The 17,108-nt window shown below is 45.0% G+C and overlaps 3 protein-coding genes across 8 annotated transcripts; all 3 read right to left on the bottom strand.

Moving 5' to 3' along the window:
* Window positions 1–4,325, bottom strand: golga7ba (golgin A7 family, member Ba). Its single transcript, XM_056408335.1, has 5 exons — window positions 3,585–4,325; window positions 2,534–2,659; window positions 1,430–1,582; window positions 1,212–1,313; window positions 1–1,102 (listed from the first exon to the last, which is right to left on the bottom strand). Exons 1-5 carry the CDS (start codon window positions 3,630–3,632, stop codon window positions 1,019–1,021), a joined length of 513 nt encoding a protein of 170 aa, XP_056264310.1. The 5' UTR covers window positions 3,633–4,325; the 3' UTR covers window positions 1–1,018.
* Window positions 4,326–4,444: 119 nt separating this feature from the next.
* zfyve27 (zinc finger, FYVE domain containing 27) lies at window positions 4,445–12,680 on the bottom strand. 6 transcript variants are annotated; one of them, XM_056408327.1, is made up of 14 exons: window positions 12,400–12,680; window positions 11,325–11,556; window positions 11,121–11,191; window positions 10,830–11,016; window positions 9,965–10,060; window positions 9,147–9,259; window positions 8,932–9,041; window positions 8,611–8,682; window positions 7,589–7,609; window positions 7,408–7,428; window positions 6,151–6,292; window positions 5,943–5,989; window positions 5,743–5,824; window positions 4,445–5,625 (listed from the first exon to the last, which is right to left on the bottom strand). In XM_056408327.1, the coding sequence occupies exons 2-14, from the start codon at window positions 11,552–11,554 to the stop codon at window positions 5,555–5,557; spliced, it is 1,263 nt and encodes a 420-aa protein (XP_056264302.1). In that variant the 5' UTR covers window positions 11,555–11,556; window positions 12,400–12,680; the 3' UTR covers window positions 4,445–5,554. The 6 variants fall into 6 exon arrangements, with proteins under 6 accessions (XP_056264302.1, XP_056264303.1, XP_056264304.1 ...); XM_056408328.1 differs by having other exon boundaries at window positions 6,151–6,289; XM_056408329.1 differs by lacking the exon at window positions 7,408–7,428.
* A 526-nt stretch (window positions 12,681–13,206) lies between these two features.
* On the bottom strand, window positions 13,207–16,610 carry LOC130190620 (zinc finger and SCAN domain-containing protein 2-like). The gene is made up of 3 exons (XM_056410128.1): window positions 15,839–16,610; window positions 14,916–15,242; window positions 13,207–14,364 (listed from the first exon to the last, which is right to left on the bottom strand). The coding sequence occupies exons 1-3, from the start codon at window positions 16,413–16,415 to the stop codon at window positions 13,838–13,840; spliced, it is 1,431 nt and encodes a 476-aa protein (XP_056266103.1). The 5' UTR covers window positions 16,416–16,610; the 3' UTR covers window positions 13,207–13,837.
* Window positions 16,611–17,108: the final 498 nt, after the last annotated feature.

Here is a 17,108-nt window from a genome sequence, read left to right as displayed (position 1 = left end):
TGCGATGAAACAGTATTTATTTGACGGCAGTCATATTTACACCTCCTTGCCACGTGTATCAAACAACAAGCAGTACGAAAGTGTTGCACAAAATGTCACCGAAATAAAAAGACACATTCACAATCGTGAGCCAGTTATTGTTCTTTGGAAGCTTACTCGGAAATCAAGGAAGGGTTGGTGTGTTTTAAAAACACCACGGAGAAGATTCAGGAAGACTTTTGGACCCGTCCTTTGCCTCCGTACTAATGCATTCAATGCACAGTTTGTCATTTGCATAATCAAAAATTTAGGAATAGTTGATCTCGCTCATTAAAAACCAAGAGGTTAGAACTTACATACGTTTGTGTGTCTAACAAAGAAAACAAAAAATAGGCTTCATGTGACAAAAATGGAAGATCTACATCAAATAAACAGTGGGGCTGAACGACATTCATCTGCTAGCAGACGGCACGCGTTACATCAGAGGTGGAACAGGTTCCTCTATACAGGTTTGCTGAAACGTTGCGATGCCTTCAAATGCTTCTCCCTCTTCCGTACATCTGACATTCAGTCCAGTTTGGTCCGGTGTGGTGCGGCTGTGGGGGCTGAGGTATGAGGTTTCGGTGAGGCTTGTGGTCTACAACACCTCCTACCTCCTTTTTCTCACTTCCTTACACGCTTCTCTCACCCACATCGCTGCGGTAACCTCAAAGAGGACAGGAAGGAAGGTAGCGGTGCGATCACACAAAGTCTTCTTCTTCTTCTGCTTTTTACTGAGACATTGCATCGTACAGTAGTAACACGACTGTCGCCATGCACAGGGCGTTGCAACAAACTACTACAGTATGTGTGTGTGTGTTTTAAAAAGCGTTGACACCTTCAGCATGCGAAGGCGCGTCCGGCGCAACGAGCCCCGTCTTCGTCGAGAACCAGCGAATCCTTTGTGCGAGCGCGGCTTTGCGGAGGCGTCGGGCCGAGTGTTAGAACGAGAGTCGCATTACTGTCGCGAGTGACCGGGGGGGACGTGGCCATCGGGAAGTCATCGAGCGGTGCTGCCGGACACGGAGCTGCTGCCCGAGCTGGAACCGCTGGAGCCCCGGTCCTCATAGATGGAGATCTCGATCTGGTGGGAGGGTTAAAGGCCAACACTGCGCTGCAGAGTGTGGTTAATGACAGATTTAAAACAAAATAACGATAACGCCTCCGTCGACAAAGGCGTTGGGTAAGGATACAACACGCATTCCCCTTTCGATGGGATCCGTGACGAGCAGCCCTCTGGGAGCAAAGATCTTCTCATTCTGCTCCCGAATGTACTTGGCGATCTTCTTCAACACCTAACACACAGGCGGAAGTAAAATGAGGAATGCCGTGGAATCCCCGCCATGTTAATCATCATCATCCCAGAGTGTTAAAACGCATCGTGTGAGACCCCCCCCCCCCCCGGTCTGACCTTCTCGTAACGCGTCTCCATGCAGAGGAAGACGAGGTATGCTGTAACGCAGGCCAGACACCCCTCCAGGTAGGACAGGCCTCCGATCTTCTCCGCCTCGGCGTAGTAGCCGTTCAGCGTCTTCACAGTGTCCTCAAACAGCGGCCGCTCAATCTGGAGACGCACGCAGAGCAGCGGGGTGAGGATGAGTGGAGGTCGAGACGACACGGGGGAGAGAAAGAGAGGGATCGGACATGACGCAAACGGTCAAAATCAAACTGGGAACCTTTCAGTTATATCATGTGTGTATTTACCACGAGGTGCATGAGCGGTTTGGTCAATGAGGCGATAAATCTAATTCATATAGACATTGTTCTGTAAGGCCAAAATTTTTTAAATTATTATAATTAACCACACTAAACAATACAGGAATTATCTTTACAGGGCAGAGACAAATCAAACATGTGGAGAAGTGAGAAGTAACATGTCCATATGTTTGGCGAATATGTATTCCCAAGATATACCTTTTTTTAAATGTGTTGATGTTCAATTACTAATGTTTCTAGGAATGCACAGGAGTAGGTGAGTAATGGGCATCCACGGGTTAAGAAATAGTCTCAGAAATGTTTATATGAGGCTGAATACTGATTAAATATAAACATGATTACATACAGCAGGGTTCTTACACATTTTGACCAATGGATTTCCATGACTTTTCCATGACTTTAGACCAAATTTCCATGACCAAACTGAAATCTCGGTATAAACATGAAAACTGTAGAACATTTTGCGTATTGAGAGCTATCGCTGGCTTATATTTTGAGCGTCTTTCTTGAAAAAATATATTAATTATTTCAAACTCGGCGTGAATAAACATGTGATTTTAACATATTTCCATGACTTTTCCAAAACTTTTATGATTTAAGTTTTTCCCATGACTTTTCCAGGCCTGGAAATGACCATTTTAAAATTCCATGACTTTTCCAGGTTTTCCATGACCGTACGAACCCTGATACAGTAATTACAACATATGGCTTTACATTTAATTAGAAAACCTCTCTATGTCAGTTTAACACAACACAGTTGGTGGCACTAATAAATAAATACGCTTAATGGTCTGCTCACCCTGCTCTCCAGCTCAGAGGGGAAATTGGTCTGAAACCTGCAGGTGGTTCCTTCGCTGTAGTCCCTCTGGATGAAGACTTTATTCGCCAGAGATGCGCTGTGCTTCAACTCCTGCAGGTTGTGGAACTGAGGAGGATGAAACGCACACAGACACATGAAGTGAGCGGTGTGTGTAGGATGATAGAGGAGAAGCAGATGAGACGCGATCGATCGGTCCGCGGCTCAGTGTTCTGCCCGGTCGTCTGTTGGAGCGGAGCCCAGCACCGGACACACGATCCTCCTCTTCCTCGGGGATCTTACGGGGGGCGAAGCTCGCTGAAGAAGGGACAACATTTCATTACAGCTCACAACAGATCGATAAGCTGCAACCAGATGAGGCAGACTGATTATAGGCCATGCGACCTCTTGTAACACAAGGTGGTTGTATTGGGGAATGTTGATTGCATCGGAGGTGTGTGTTGGATAAATACATTAAAAGTTTCAGCCCCATTCTTCTTCTTTAAAAAAAAAAAAAGCATTTCTGAAAGCACAGCAGCGAGGAAGGTCAGGGCGGCGTGGCTTCTGTCCATGGTGCTGAACGCTCTGCTTCCGCATGTCTGCGCGCGCGTGTGTTTGTGTGTGCGCGCGCGTGCGGTTACTGTCCACAAAAATCACCGGATTAAACGGGGTCGTCCGACAGACTAAAAACACCCAGACAGTTTAACATCGCGGGGGGACGTGACCCGCCGTGTGTGCCTCAGCTCAGTTCCCGTGAAGCTCGGCTGAATTGCAGATGTAGTTTTTTCATTAAAAAAAAAAATATAGCAAACACGTTTTAACATTAAGGAGACACAAAAAATGACAGCGCGCGCACACCACCGGCACCGTAATGTAGGACACACGTAGCCGCCAGTGGCGACTGAAGTGAGCCGCTCAGCGAGGCAGCTTCACCGCGTTCACAACGTCCTCGTGGACCTCGTTAACTGCACCTGTTTTTATTATTTTAAAATGCTAATGCTTGTCAAGAAAACCTCCAGCAGGGAAATGAAAAGAGAAAACATGCCAGCCTTACCTCTGTCGCCATGTTGCCACCCGCCGCCGAGGGGACGAGTCCCTGCATGCGCTGAAATCACTTTAGTGGGACAGATTGGAGGAGTGGAGGGGGGCGGGGGGAGGAGAGCGCGAGGGGCGGAGCTAACACAAGTACTCAGGTCATATTAAATCCATCTCACTGTCTGTGCTGTTGTTACTCACATCAAGGATGGCCCTTTTAAACCTGAACCCAGAAGCTAACACAGTTAAATGCAATTTATTATGATTATGTATTTTGAGTCATGTTGTTTATTGTTATGAGCCAATCACCCAGTCAAATTCCTCTTCTTTAATTCTGATTAATCTGAAATATTATGGGCACATGATGTTGGCGGAGATTCTTTAGGCTAAAATCTGATGAGCAGGGAGGAAGAATCAAATCAAGCTTTCGTCCATGAAACCCAACAGGTCTGTAGTTCTGAGGGAAACTACAGACGAATGATGATTCTCTGTAGAATCTCAATTTGGATATCAGAAAGATAAACAATCACATCAGTTTATTTTGAACTGAAAACTCTAAAAACAAAATGTGCAAAACATTCATTGGTATTTATTTTCCAACATTACTCTGCGAGTAGTGGTTTAACCTGCTGGAAATTCACCTTGGTCACTGCCTTTCCTCTGTATATTTAGTATTAGTATTGTTGTGTTTTATTAATGCTCTAATGTGTCCCCACTGTGGGACTAATAAAGGAATATTTAATATAATCTAAATCTTGATATCCAGTTGTTTTTATTCAAGCATTTTTTAAATATGTCCGAACTTGTTTCCACGCTTCTGACGCAAAGACATCACAACACTGACGGACATCTTCACATGAAAAACACAATTTTTATCACTTTGAAGTTGATAAAATCATCAATCAAGAGTTTATTTCAAAAGTGGCGTAATTCATTCATAAAATAAGGGCAATATATACAGACTTGATCATACGGTCAAATAATGACTTGCTTTCTGAAGATTTAAATTAAATATAGGGGAACAACAAAGTAACATGTATATGGGAAATACAATAAAAGCAAAGCAAACTATTACAATCATGTGTCTGAATCATGTTTTAAAACAACCACCTCGATCCACATGTTGGGATGCGGCGCCTTCACGTCAATTCTTTTAAGTCCCGCTTGCAAGAGAGTGAGGCTCTGATGAACTTTAATCCACTTTATTTCCAGTTGGTTCGACTTGGATCCAGTTAGAGGAAAAGCACGGCTCCAGGGATCTCTGGTCGTTTTCTTACCTATAGGCTGCTGCTTAACTAATTCATTGCAGGCCAGGCCATTTTAGCTTTACCATTGTTTTATGGAATATCATATGTATTCCCCTTATGTCTCGTGAGCTCCTCAAGTTGGTGGGGGACAAAAACATTGTCCCCAATGACTTGGACCAACCCAGAACTAATCACACGACATCGTTGAGCAGCTACAGGGTGAAGTGTATTGGTGGCCATAGAGCTTCATTTGGTCGCGCATCCATTATTTTGTTCATCTGAACAAACCAAATTCAAACCTTTGGGTCTTAGTCCTCTCATCGTCACAGGGTTGAAAAATATCCATATTTGACTTGTGTGGCGAGGCGATGCATGAAACACCGTCAGCAGCCTATAAACCAGACACCACCAGCTCGAACACGCACATTGTGCACCTCCCTCTGCTCAGCAAAGGGAGCAGGTCCTTGGATTTCAGGGCCGCGGTGCTCTGAAGTCAGTTTCATTGATTCGCGAGGTCCAGTTCTTCATTTGACAGTTGAAACAGGAACTATTCAAACACATTACAGTAGAAGTCCCATATGCAACACAAGTAGTTTAGCCACTGCTAAAGGCAAAAGAGAGGAGGGCGGGAGGGTCCTCGACAGATATAAGTGCCTTAACTTGAAAAGCGAGGCATGTTTTAGGGTTTTAGCAACGTGGAGGGCTCGGGGAGTGAGAACAGTGACCGGCCCCCTGAGCCGCCTTACTGTAACTTGACGAGAGAAGAATTACAGGCAGCACAAACAAACACGGTCTCTCTCTGGGCCTCTGGAGCTGAAGAAGAGAGGACGAAGACCAGAAGTCAACCGACTAGGTAAGAGAAACCGAGACGAGGCGATGCAACGTTTGTTAGACAATAAATAAAATGTGCAAGTGAGTCGGTCTTCTCACCTGTGGCCCCCATGCAAGATCTCAGCACCTTGAAGGAGCAGCAACGGGAACAGAAGCTGTTGCCACAGTTACTGCAGCTCCTCTGGAAGACAAAGAGCACATCGCCTCGACGCTCATGACAACAGACGAGGAAGACTAAATTAAATATAATGATGATGCGATGCCCGAATATATCCGTTGTCGCGCGGTCTCAGTCTCACCCTCTTCTTCAGCACAGAGAAGACGGCGTTGCAGTGAGAACAGTTGCCTTTTGGAGAGGAAAAAACACAAGGAGATGAATGGGAGTGTGGAAGAAAAACTAAATGGAACGCAGCCGCTCAGAGCAGCGGGTTGAGACAGACCTCAACGCAGACCCTTCTTTAAATCACAGAGCTAAATGAAGCGGCGGCTGAGTCGGAGCGGACTGACCTGTGCTGGTGGTGGGGTAGCGTTTACGCAGTTTCTCCGTCAGCTTGGACACTTTGCTGCGTATCGGTTCGTTGCGGCTCAGGGGACCGTTTTCAGAGATGGTGTCATACTCGGGGGCTCCGAGAGGCCCGTCGTCGTCCTGCTGGGGGACAGGGAGCAGGAGATGGGGGTCAGACACTGTGTGATCTGGAATGTGTCTTTTGGAGTTTGAAACCCCCCAAAAGAGTTGAGCGGAAGACACTTAGTACCCCGATATCCCCCGAGTGCTGACCAAGTGAAGATAAAACAAGCATTTTTTATACCGCTACACTGGGAACAAATATTGTGTTCTTAATACATATCTTGTAAATCTCCGTCTCCTGTACTCCACAAGTGATTTTGTTTTAGTTGATGAGGACATTGTGTTGTTTTCATCTATTGATGGAATTGTCCTTTTTGGTACCGTTCTGGTTACAGACTCTCTCCACCTCCCTACACTCACTTTTTTTTTTTTAAATTGACGATACACAATAAACAACATTGAAGTTAAATTTGACCGATAGCATTATCTTTTTCTTTTGCTCATTTTCTAAAGAATTGTGATAACGTCCTCGTCAAGAATTATTTTGACCACTATAAATTGTGGAGTGAGAATCTGACATAGTGAGGGCCTTGCTCTATATACACCAACCAAAACGTATACCTCCATCTACCGCTTCCAAAATAAGACTCAACAATGTCGCTTCTCCTCGTTCTGGAAACCAATAAGCTGTTATCCGGCTGGTGCCCATCCTCGTCCAATGAAAAGCCCCGCTCTGACTTTATAGGAGGTCGAGAAACAAGCCGGGCTTTTAGGGGACAGGATAACTTGTTTCTGCTTCCTGTGTGTCGACCCGGAGAGACAGTTTGAAAACTGCAACTGAAAAGTGAAGTCTGCTAATCAGAAACTCTAGAATATGCCATATTCATGCATCATTGCAATTTAATAAAAAGCATATGCTACTATATTTAAAACACTTGTCCACAACATGCGTTCAATCAAAGCACACAAACACCGCAGCACGTTAATGAGTCCATCTTTCTGAGATTTCACGAATGCAAAACCGCCTCATGAACGACATTCATGCAGACTAGAAATGAACGAGCGCTCCGTACGATGGGATTACCGGAGACAACGATTATGAGCCTGTACTCCTAGAGTTACTATCTCTATGACACGAGCCATGCCAAGGAAACAGCACACAGACAGACGGATGGATGGACTATGAATCCACTTACCACTAAGACCAGAGGAGTTTCCTTATCATCAGGAAGCAGAACAACAGATGAGAACAAAGTTACCAACAAACACTGCTGATAAATCAGTGTGACGACACAGGCTCAAGCAGCAAGAACTAGAGCACAAGGTCACTGCACATGAAGTGGTTGTTCATGTGTTCAGGGAGGGGGGGGGGGTTACCTGCAGGGACGCCGAAGCTTCCTGATTGCAGAGGACAGCAGAGGAAAAACAGGACAAACATAATGATTGGAGGATTTTGTTACACACACACACACACACACGACGAGCTCCATCAATTGTGATTTAATTTTTCCTTAATCATATCATACAGCGGCTAATATGACAAGAGATATTAGATGCCATGTTGTTTATCTGCCACACGGGCTTTTCGACTGATTGAGTTGAATTAAAAGACAGATCTGTTTTTTTAGACACAGAATCACATTAAAATAAAACACTTTCAATCTTGTCTTTACTAGATATGTGCTCATGAGTTTCTTGGAAATATTTTTTAGTAGACGGACCAAAAACAACCAGCTCGTCGACTAAGAGCAGTGGTCCCCAAACTACGGCCCGCGGGCCGGATCCGGCCCGCCTCCACATTTGGACCGGCCCCCTGAACAATACCAGAGACGCGTTCCGATTTATTCTTTTGTTCACCTGGCCCGCTGCCGTTGAGATTGCAGTGAGACGCGGAGAAAATGTGAAGTGGTGCTCTTCGCAATAGAACATCTTTGATGGGACGTGTCGCGTCTCGGCCAATCAGCGTTCAGATGTCCACAGCGTTTGGGAAGTTAGGTTAGCTTGAATGTTAGTCCGCTACATCTGCTGCTGTCACGCTGCACGGTGTAGCGATACTAACAAAGTACCCGTACGCTAAAAACGATGTGATTTAGCATATTTTAAGTATCGATACTTCATTAAAAGAGCTCCGTTAAATGCTGTCTGCACGTGCAGCGCTCACAGCGCGCACAGATGAGCACACTCACTTATCACTAGTACCCCCCCCCCCCCCTCAGCTAGCCCTCCAGCAGACAAGGGAAACATTATGTGGCCCTCTCAGGAAAAAGTTTGGGGACCCCTGACTAAGAGGGTGAAGCCCTACATTCCTCCCCCCATCAGAGCTGCTATGACAAAGCAAGAGGTTTAGAGATTTAGGGAATTAAACAAACTGTGATAAGGACATGTGGTAGAGTAGTTACCTCAATGGCATCCTTAAATTCATAATCAGGCTCTGCCTCCTCCGCTTCCTCCACGCTGCCAGGAGACAGGTCCTGTTATCAAAACACAGACACACACACACACATGAAAATGTAAATTATGGACTAATGGTCCCAGGATCAGAATCGTGCACAGTGGTCATAATATATCTGATGGATTTGCATTTCTCTTACAGGATAAATACATTCAGAGCAGGGGATTAAGTGGATAAGAAGCTTACAGCCACGGCTGGTATTAATGTAAATCGCAACCTCTAAATCCATCAGTATTAAAAAAACCTGCACACACTATCTCCCTCTCACCTCCAGACTCGGTGTGGGGGTCCTGTCCAACAAGTGGCCGTGTCCCTGTTCGGCACTCTCTCCCTCTGAGGCCTGGCCCATGTGGAGCAGCTTCCTCAGGTCCAACAACACTGGAACCACACGAGAAACTTTAGCTTTACTCTGTGTGTGTGTGTGTGTGTGTGTGTGTGTGTGTGTGTGTTGAGCCTCGCTCGCCGCAGACTGGATGGTCTGACCTCTGCAGAAGTCCCTGTTCCACAGGAAGATGGCGCTGTTGAGCCCAGCGAGCAGCCAGCCCAGAGGAGTGATGTGGAGCAGACACACCAACGTTAACATCCCTCCGTAGAACCTAGAAGGAGATACTAGAACGGTGAGGTCACACTCACACAGCACAGCGAAGTTACATTAAGTTACGGCGTGGAATGTATTCGCTCTTAAAAAAGGGATGGATTGGTTGTTGTGAGATATTGAGAATATTTCCACTGCTCTCTCTTTCCAACAGTGAAACGCATCAACGCTTTCGTCAAAAGCCAAACGCTGCATTGGCAAAAACAATATCGATACATTTCACTCCCAGTTCATTTCCATGTCAGAAAATACTAAAAATATAGCATATATACACTTAATCTGATACTACTTACGAGTACTAGTACTACTGTCTGTTTCTCTAAACTGAGAGCACGCCGACTGCCATCTCCTGTTGACTGACTCTGGACCAGTAGCTCACACACCATCCAAACTATCCTTTTAATTAACACTGAAATTACAAAAAATATTTAATTCACAATGTAACTATGCGTATACGGAATATGACCTCATTTGGTTTTGAGGCTATCACAAAATGCTAATTCCGTACGTGTATTAATTAGTGCGAACAAGTCGACTTTAGTGCGGTGGCTGACGACATCAGCTCAGAAACAAAGAATCACTGATCTGTTAGGAAGAAGTCCATGAGCAGAACATCAATAGTGATCAATTACTCGCCTGTTGAGTGACGTCTACTCAACCACAGGTGATAGTGAATGTGAGCGTGTGTGTGTGTGTGTGTGTGTACCTTGAAGACGTGGTGTGGTTGTCCCAGTACAGGACCTTGTAGAAGGTTTCTGCTGACAGGCAGGCAGAGGACAGCATGTCATCCACGTGCTTCAACCTGGTGAGGACAACACACCGTGAGAAGAAAGACAACAAAGAGCCAACACATGAACAAACACCGTGAACAAAGAGACGTCACCAGGGTACGAGCAAGCGTTAGTAAACCTGTTCCAAAAACAGCAACTGCTTGATATTGACACTATCAGCAAGTCTATTTACTTTTTTTTAAATGCTATAAAACAAAGAGAACATGCTCATGCAAAAGGCATCTGTGGGGGGTGATTAGGGACCCATTGTTATCAAACAGATGCACACACACATACACTAAAATGATAATTATGGGCTGATGTTAAAAAATTTGGATTTTTTTTTTTTTAAAGACTACGAATGTTTTATGATGTAAGAAAATAATAAAACAACTGTGTCAAGCCTTAATGATGCTCATTATTATGTGTTGATGAGAAAAAGTGATTAATTAGTGTACCTAATTAGTGTTTTACAAAAGTTAAACAGATTTAGATGCAGAAACACCCAAAGAACACCAACATATCCACACACAGCCTCTCATTGCATGTGTACCACAAATATGCAGAACATTACAGCTCTAATTAATGAAATGAGTGAGTCTATCAAAATAGTTGCCATATTTTCTTTTGATTATCGACACCATCACATGATCAAGTTTCAGGTTTTAAAATGTTATGATTTCATGTAACAATTAGATTTATTTTATTATTTATATATTTCTGCCATTTTATAGACTGGGAAATGAAAGTAGTCATAGGTTAGCCTTGCGGCACACAACCCCATCCCCCGCAGTGTCTTACAGGTCTTTGACTTCCAGCATGGCTTCCTGTTTGGTGAGATGCACCGTCTCCAGGTCCCTGCGGTGCACAGCATGATAGCGCCTCCTGTGGAGCTCAGAATCTGAGGCTCTGCCCCCACACCTGTCCTGCAGGTAACCCAGGGCCGCAGGCGTTGCCACCGCCACCACACTCACTGTGATCCAACCCACTGACACCAGAGAGGCAGACACAACAGCAAGTCGATAAATGATTCACGCGTCTTACAAAACATCAAGCGAAAGATAGATATTAAAGCCTAGATCCTCATCTTACCTTCATTAACAGTGCAGAAGAAGACGTTGAGGAACATGCAGACGAGCAGAGAGCATAGCGGCATCTTCCATCTGAGGGATTCAATAAAAAAAGATGATGTAAACGTGGCTTCCTGCTACACTAGGCCAAAAGCCGTTACATCATATGGGCCAAAAGCCATGATATTACATGATGCTCAAGCAGGTCACAGACACGTATACACACCCAAGCAGGAAGCGGGTCAGCTCCACGGCATCTGCAGCTGGTTCTAGAAACAGAGCCATTCTCTTATAGGACACGACCATGTTGAAGAGGTCAAAGTGCTGCGTGTACCGCGGGCTCCCCAACTCGGACGCATCTGGAGAACCGAGGGTCTCTTTAGATAATGTGTGCGACAGCTCCCCCACTTCCCCTGCACCGTGAGAGGGGTCCTGGGACACGCCGTGCATAGCCATCCCTGTGCAGAGTGAGGAAGAAGAAGAAAAAAGGTTGAGAAGCTTGGAAGGAGTACAGAGACAGTCGGCTGGTCCCCCTAATGGTCATAACAGATGATGAGATGCTGTGGCCTGAGTGTATTCAGCTGAGAGACAAGAGCTGACAGATCACATAAGTAAAAGCATGCGCGTCTCTTAATACGAACACATAAATTAAGTGGAAACCACACTCACACACAGCCGGCTGAGGTTGTGGTTTGGGGCGTCCCCACAGCACACCTCTGAACACAGCGCCCAGAGGTGCTTAAAAGTTATAACCGGAAAGGACTCTTTTCAGCAATGGATAGTATTGTTGTGCTTCTCCTTTAATGTTTCTATATTATTTATAAATGTGCATAGGGCAAAAATTAAAAGAATTAAAGCAATAGTAAACGTTGTTTTTTTTACAACAAATTTTTTATTTATGAAAAAGCTTACAGGACTGCTGGTGTCAATCAGGAGTTAAATATTAAGTTCAATATTTGTTTTTACTTTGCAATGCTGTGAGTTCTTTCAACAGCATCATTGACTTGGACTATAAAAGTGCATTTCGTTGATAATGGCAAGATGATCTCTACAAAGTTATATTCACATGCACTTTTAATTGAGTGAGTTTCTTTCAACACGAGTCGTCACCATAACCGGAGACAGGACGTGTGTGTATTTGGTTTTCGGTGAGCAGCTCCTTAAAAATCAGAGCTCGCTGCTGTGGCCTGCGAGACGCGGTCCGACAGGAAAGTTCACTCGGCTCGCTGGCAGCAGGACGCAGGGAGAGACGTTGCTGTTACTTCCGCCACTATTACCCGCGGGGTAAGAAGAAGACATACCGGGAGCTTCGTGTCCAACCGCAGCCAACTCGAGAAGCAGCAGCAGCCGCTCAGGTGAAACTAGCGAGTCCCGCCGACATCGTCAGCCTTGGAGGAAGGAAGAGCCTCCAAATTCAACCGGCCCGGTCAACATGGCAGCGACCCGCACTGCTGCGTGAACGTTAACCTGCAGTGTGTGTGTGTAACTATGCGGGTGGTGAAGCGGATATATGTTGTGTGGCTGCTCGTCCTAGCTGGCTTTGTTAGCTGCGTCCTGTTCCGAGAACGTCCGCTTCCTCATTTAATCCAGGCCAAACAATCGATCGCAGAAAGAAAAAAGGCGGATGTCCGAAACAGTCGATCGCAGAGTAGGGCAATCTAACCGACGTGGTGTTTCATAAACTGATTGTAAACTACTTTAAGTGTGGAGGACGTATGTAGAGATTATGTACAACATGAATTGAGTGACTGTCCAAAGGCTTTTTGTAGATCTACGTCACAAATGTTATTTAGAATAGTAATTTTGAGCCTGACCAAAAAAAAAAAAATGAATTGTTTATATTTTCTTTTCATGACATTCCTTTTCGCTCACTGAAAAATCCAGCCTATGTACAAATATTCAAAAGTTCAACTAAGACATAACAAGTCTCCTACTTCCTTAAAAAGTATAATTTTCACAACATTTGCGCTGGAGCAGTTCCACATCAAGTTGCATGTTGGAACATGATTGGTTTAGCTGCTATTATTTCAAAACATTTCTTTTATGTACTGTACAATCCATGAACTCAGCTTTGAACCCAGAAAGTGAGAAGTAACCACACATTTATGAAGGAGATTTTAATAACAACCTCGTAACGCTGCTGGCGGACATTTCATTAATATTTTTCTGCAGAAATGTTGAACTTTATTTTCACACCAGAGCATGCACGCCAGGAGTAACAAAGAGGGAATGGAGATAAAAACCTTAAGCCTCACCTAAATACAAACATTTTATACAGCCCCCCACACACAAATTCAAAAGGGAATTGTTTGTTGGGACAGTAAATCAAAGCAGACCAATTTACACAAGTAATTGATGACACGAGTGTCCAAATAAAATACATATTTGAAAACAAAATGATAAATATAACAATTGCCATGAATAAGAAACTATTACACATTTGCCTGAGGGCTTTACAATCTGTGCACATTCAAAATATCAGAAATAAATGTTGAGATTTCTCATTTGCATTGAGAGCTCTTAAAAACATTATCTTTAATCTCAAAGGGAAGACCATTGAGGTGAAACGGTGCAGACAAGAGTAATGAAGTCATCCACTATTACCTTACAGTTTAAGGAACACTCAGATTAATTCAAGGTTAGACCAACACACAACATTAGCCAACTTTGACCCTCAAAATGAAAATGATCCAAACATATTAAGCAATGTATACCAGCAGCTCTTTAAAGAAAGTGTAGCTACTGTAGCTGCTTGTTGTGTGAACGCTGGTGGAATTTAAGCCCCCCACAGTTTCTGTAGGACTTCCCACATTGGCCGCAGACGTACGGCTTCTCCCCGGTGTGGATGCGGAAATGTCTGGTCAAGGCCCCGGAGTGGCGGAAACACTTGGAGCAGACGGCGCAGGTGTACGGCCTCTCGCCCGTGTGGATGCGAAGGTGAGTCTTGAGGTTCTCCATGCGGTTGAACTCGCGGTTGCACACGGTGCAGCAGAAGGGGCTGCAGCCCGGCGGGTACAGCTGCAGCCGGACCCTCTTGCTTCCATCCACGGGCGGCTGCCAGCCCTGCTGCAGCTTCTGCTGACACTGGCCGTGGTGCCGCCGCAGAAGACTGGGCAGCTGGAACGTCTGGCTGCAGGACTTGCAGGAGTAGAGGTGGGTTAAGGAGTGGCCGAGGTTGCGGCCCGTCCGCACGTGGACTCCGTAGACCTGCGGTGGATCTTCTGGGACGGGCGCCGGTTCTGGCAACTGGAAGATGTTTGGGAAGTCTAAGAAGAGGGAGGGACCATCCATTAGTGCTAATGTAGAGATATTTTCATCTTAAAGCCATTTATATTTATGAACCAAGTTATATATTTTAAATTACACATCATCTTCAAAGTGGCAGAAGAGTCCACTTTATTGTATCAGCTGTAGGAATACAGAGCATAATTATTGAAAGCTTTTATCAAATTTGATTATTTGACTACATTAACAATTTTATGAACATATATTGGTGTTTAGCAGCCAAATTGGGAGCCTAGATGTTGAAATATAGCAACTGAATGTATGAAGATAATAGCTTGACTGTTACATGAATATCATGCAAGGTGGTGGATTTCATATTGTTCGTAGAACTTAATACTACAAAGGCAACCAATGGAAAGGCTTTATTAGGTTTGAATAGACATTTGGTTAGATCTATTTTATTGTAAGTGCCCTCAGGTCAAAATGTTGTTTCAGAGAGGCAACACTGCACTTTGGATGTAAAGCTTAAAACCAATCTGAATAGTTAATCCCACTTAATGTGTTGCTATACATCTTCATATTTTATTCTTACCCTGAGCCAGCCTGGTGCAGGACAGAGAAGCATTAGAGTCTTGGCACTGAATGTCCGGTTCAGGTTTCCAGTCCTCCAGCACGTCGGGCTGGAGCGGGGACATGCACTCCGGGCTAAAATCCTCCACTTTAATGGCTTCTAAACCGCAAGCTGAATCATCGGCCTCCTCCGGCTCCTCCTGCTTTACAATAAACTGCTTCAACGTGGACTCATCGTGCCGGCTGGGAAGTGTTGGCGAGTCGTGTTCTCGAGCTGCTAGTTCTGTACACAGCTGGTTGATGCTCTCGACCCTCAACTCACAGAGACGAGGGATCTCTTCACCGACTTCTGGAAACAAAGATCACAGGTACACACACGGTAAATAAATCATACATTCTGCATTATTTATTGGAACATCATTAAATATGTATATTCATTAAATTGGCTAGTCAACAGTATTTATTCAGATAGTTGAGCCACTTTACCCTCTGTTCCCAGATTAAAGTCCCTCAAAAAACATTTGTGATAAAGAGTTACTTAAGAATTAAAATAATGTAACCAAAGTGTAATATAATGGCAATCCCAAAGGGATATAAAAAGGTGCTCTAGACTTTTATAGTCTTTAAATTTAATACATTAAAATAAGCAGTAAGTGTAGAGGTAGACATTTGAAGTTTCCAGTGGCTGTTTTATTAAACCACATTGTGTTGTGGACTTCTCATTGCCTTCTAGATACCAATACATTAAAAAAAGGTGACCCATTTGTACTTCAGCACATTCAATAAGTATAAAGTCCCACACCTGTATTTCTGCAAAGGGTGTAAAGCAGTGAGCACCTTACCACTTGTGGAACAAGATCAATTCTACTTTATATACGGACTAAAAAAAAAATTATGCAAAAGTAAAGTGAACAAACCGAAAATAAAACCCCTCGGCCCTCGTACCTTTAGTCAAGGAGTCACAAGCAGCAGCGCAGCCATCGTCTCCTCGTCTCTCCGACACAGAGTCACTGTCCCGAGCCTTCTCCACGTCGCCTGGTCGCTGCTCCTCGTGTTGACGTTGGGTCTCCGGAGGCCGGTGTGCTGCTCGGCTGTGACCGGGCCGAGGCGCGTCCCCTCGGATCCCCGTGCAGCTGTGCCTTCTGCCCGCTTTAGGACTCGGGCTCGTCCGGCTGTACACGAGGGGCGCTGGATCAGAGCGCCTGGTGGCATCCAGGAGTTTATTTACAGGATGAGAGCCGCCTCCTCCTCCTCCTCCTCCTCCTTCCTCCATGCGCGCACAGTCCAGCATATCTTCAGCCCGCTGGAGTCTTTGTTTGAGGGACTCGTTCTCCCGTCGCATGTCTTCGTGGACGGCTCCCGTTGCCTGACCTACGAGCTTCGTCACCTCTCGAACTGCGATCTCCACGGCGGCTTCAAACGCCCCATGGATCGCTGCAGCGAGCTCGTCCTGCAGGGACAGAGCCGCCTCAGCTCGGTCGGGTTTCGGTCGCTTGTTGGTTCCGGTGAGCTTCGGCTTCATGCTGATTTAAAAAAAAAAAATTAAAGGCACTATAGCTCCGTGTTACGATTAGATAGGTTAAAAAACTCCCAAAGGACAACAGGATCTCTCGGCTATGGATGCCTTGTGGCAGCCTATTTTTTAAGCAGAGGGTTTCACTTCCGCCGACAGCTTCCGACACCTAGTGGTGTTGAGGGTGAACTTCAGTCAATTAAAAAGAAAAGAAAACAGTTAACGAAATTAAAATTGAGAAACTCAAAATTTATTACGTTACATTTTGCACTTCAACAGCATGCATAGTGACTTTAACGCGTGTACACGATGCGTTCAGGGGCCCCTCGTTTAGCGACGGGATCTATACTCGCCCAAGTGGCCAAGGATCCACCCAGCAGACAAGAAGATAGTCACAGTCAGCACAGTCAGCACGAAGCTAGTTTGCTGCAGGATAGGGTCATGTTACTTTTACATTTATGTCTTTTAAATTCAAGACATGTTTCACTGGGAAACTTAACACACTAACACATATTTGTAAACTTACCAGAGGGCCAATTTTGTCTTTTGGTGGTTTAGTGCGCAGATTGGCTCTCTGTTGGATCATCACACCGGCTTTGGGAGCAAGAGCCCGCCGAGCCCCCAGCAGTGCAGTAAAAACTCCAGTCATGTTGGCTTTAAAAGACACCGGTCCGTATTTCTACTCCTGAGACAAGAGGAATG

The sequence above is a fragment of the Pseudoliparis swirei genome, chromosome 24 (assembly GCF_029220125.1).
Source record: "Pseudoliparis swirei isolate HS2019 ecotype Mariana Trench chromosome 24, NWPU_hadal_v1, whole genome shotgun sequence".
NCBI classification, from domain to species: Eukaryota; Metazoa; Chordata; class Actinopteri; order Perciformes; family Liparidae; genus Pseudoliparis; species Pseudoliparis swirei.
This window is presented reverse-complemented; position numbering and strand designations above follow the sequence as displayed.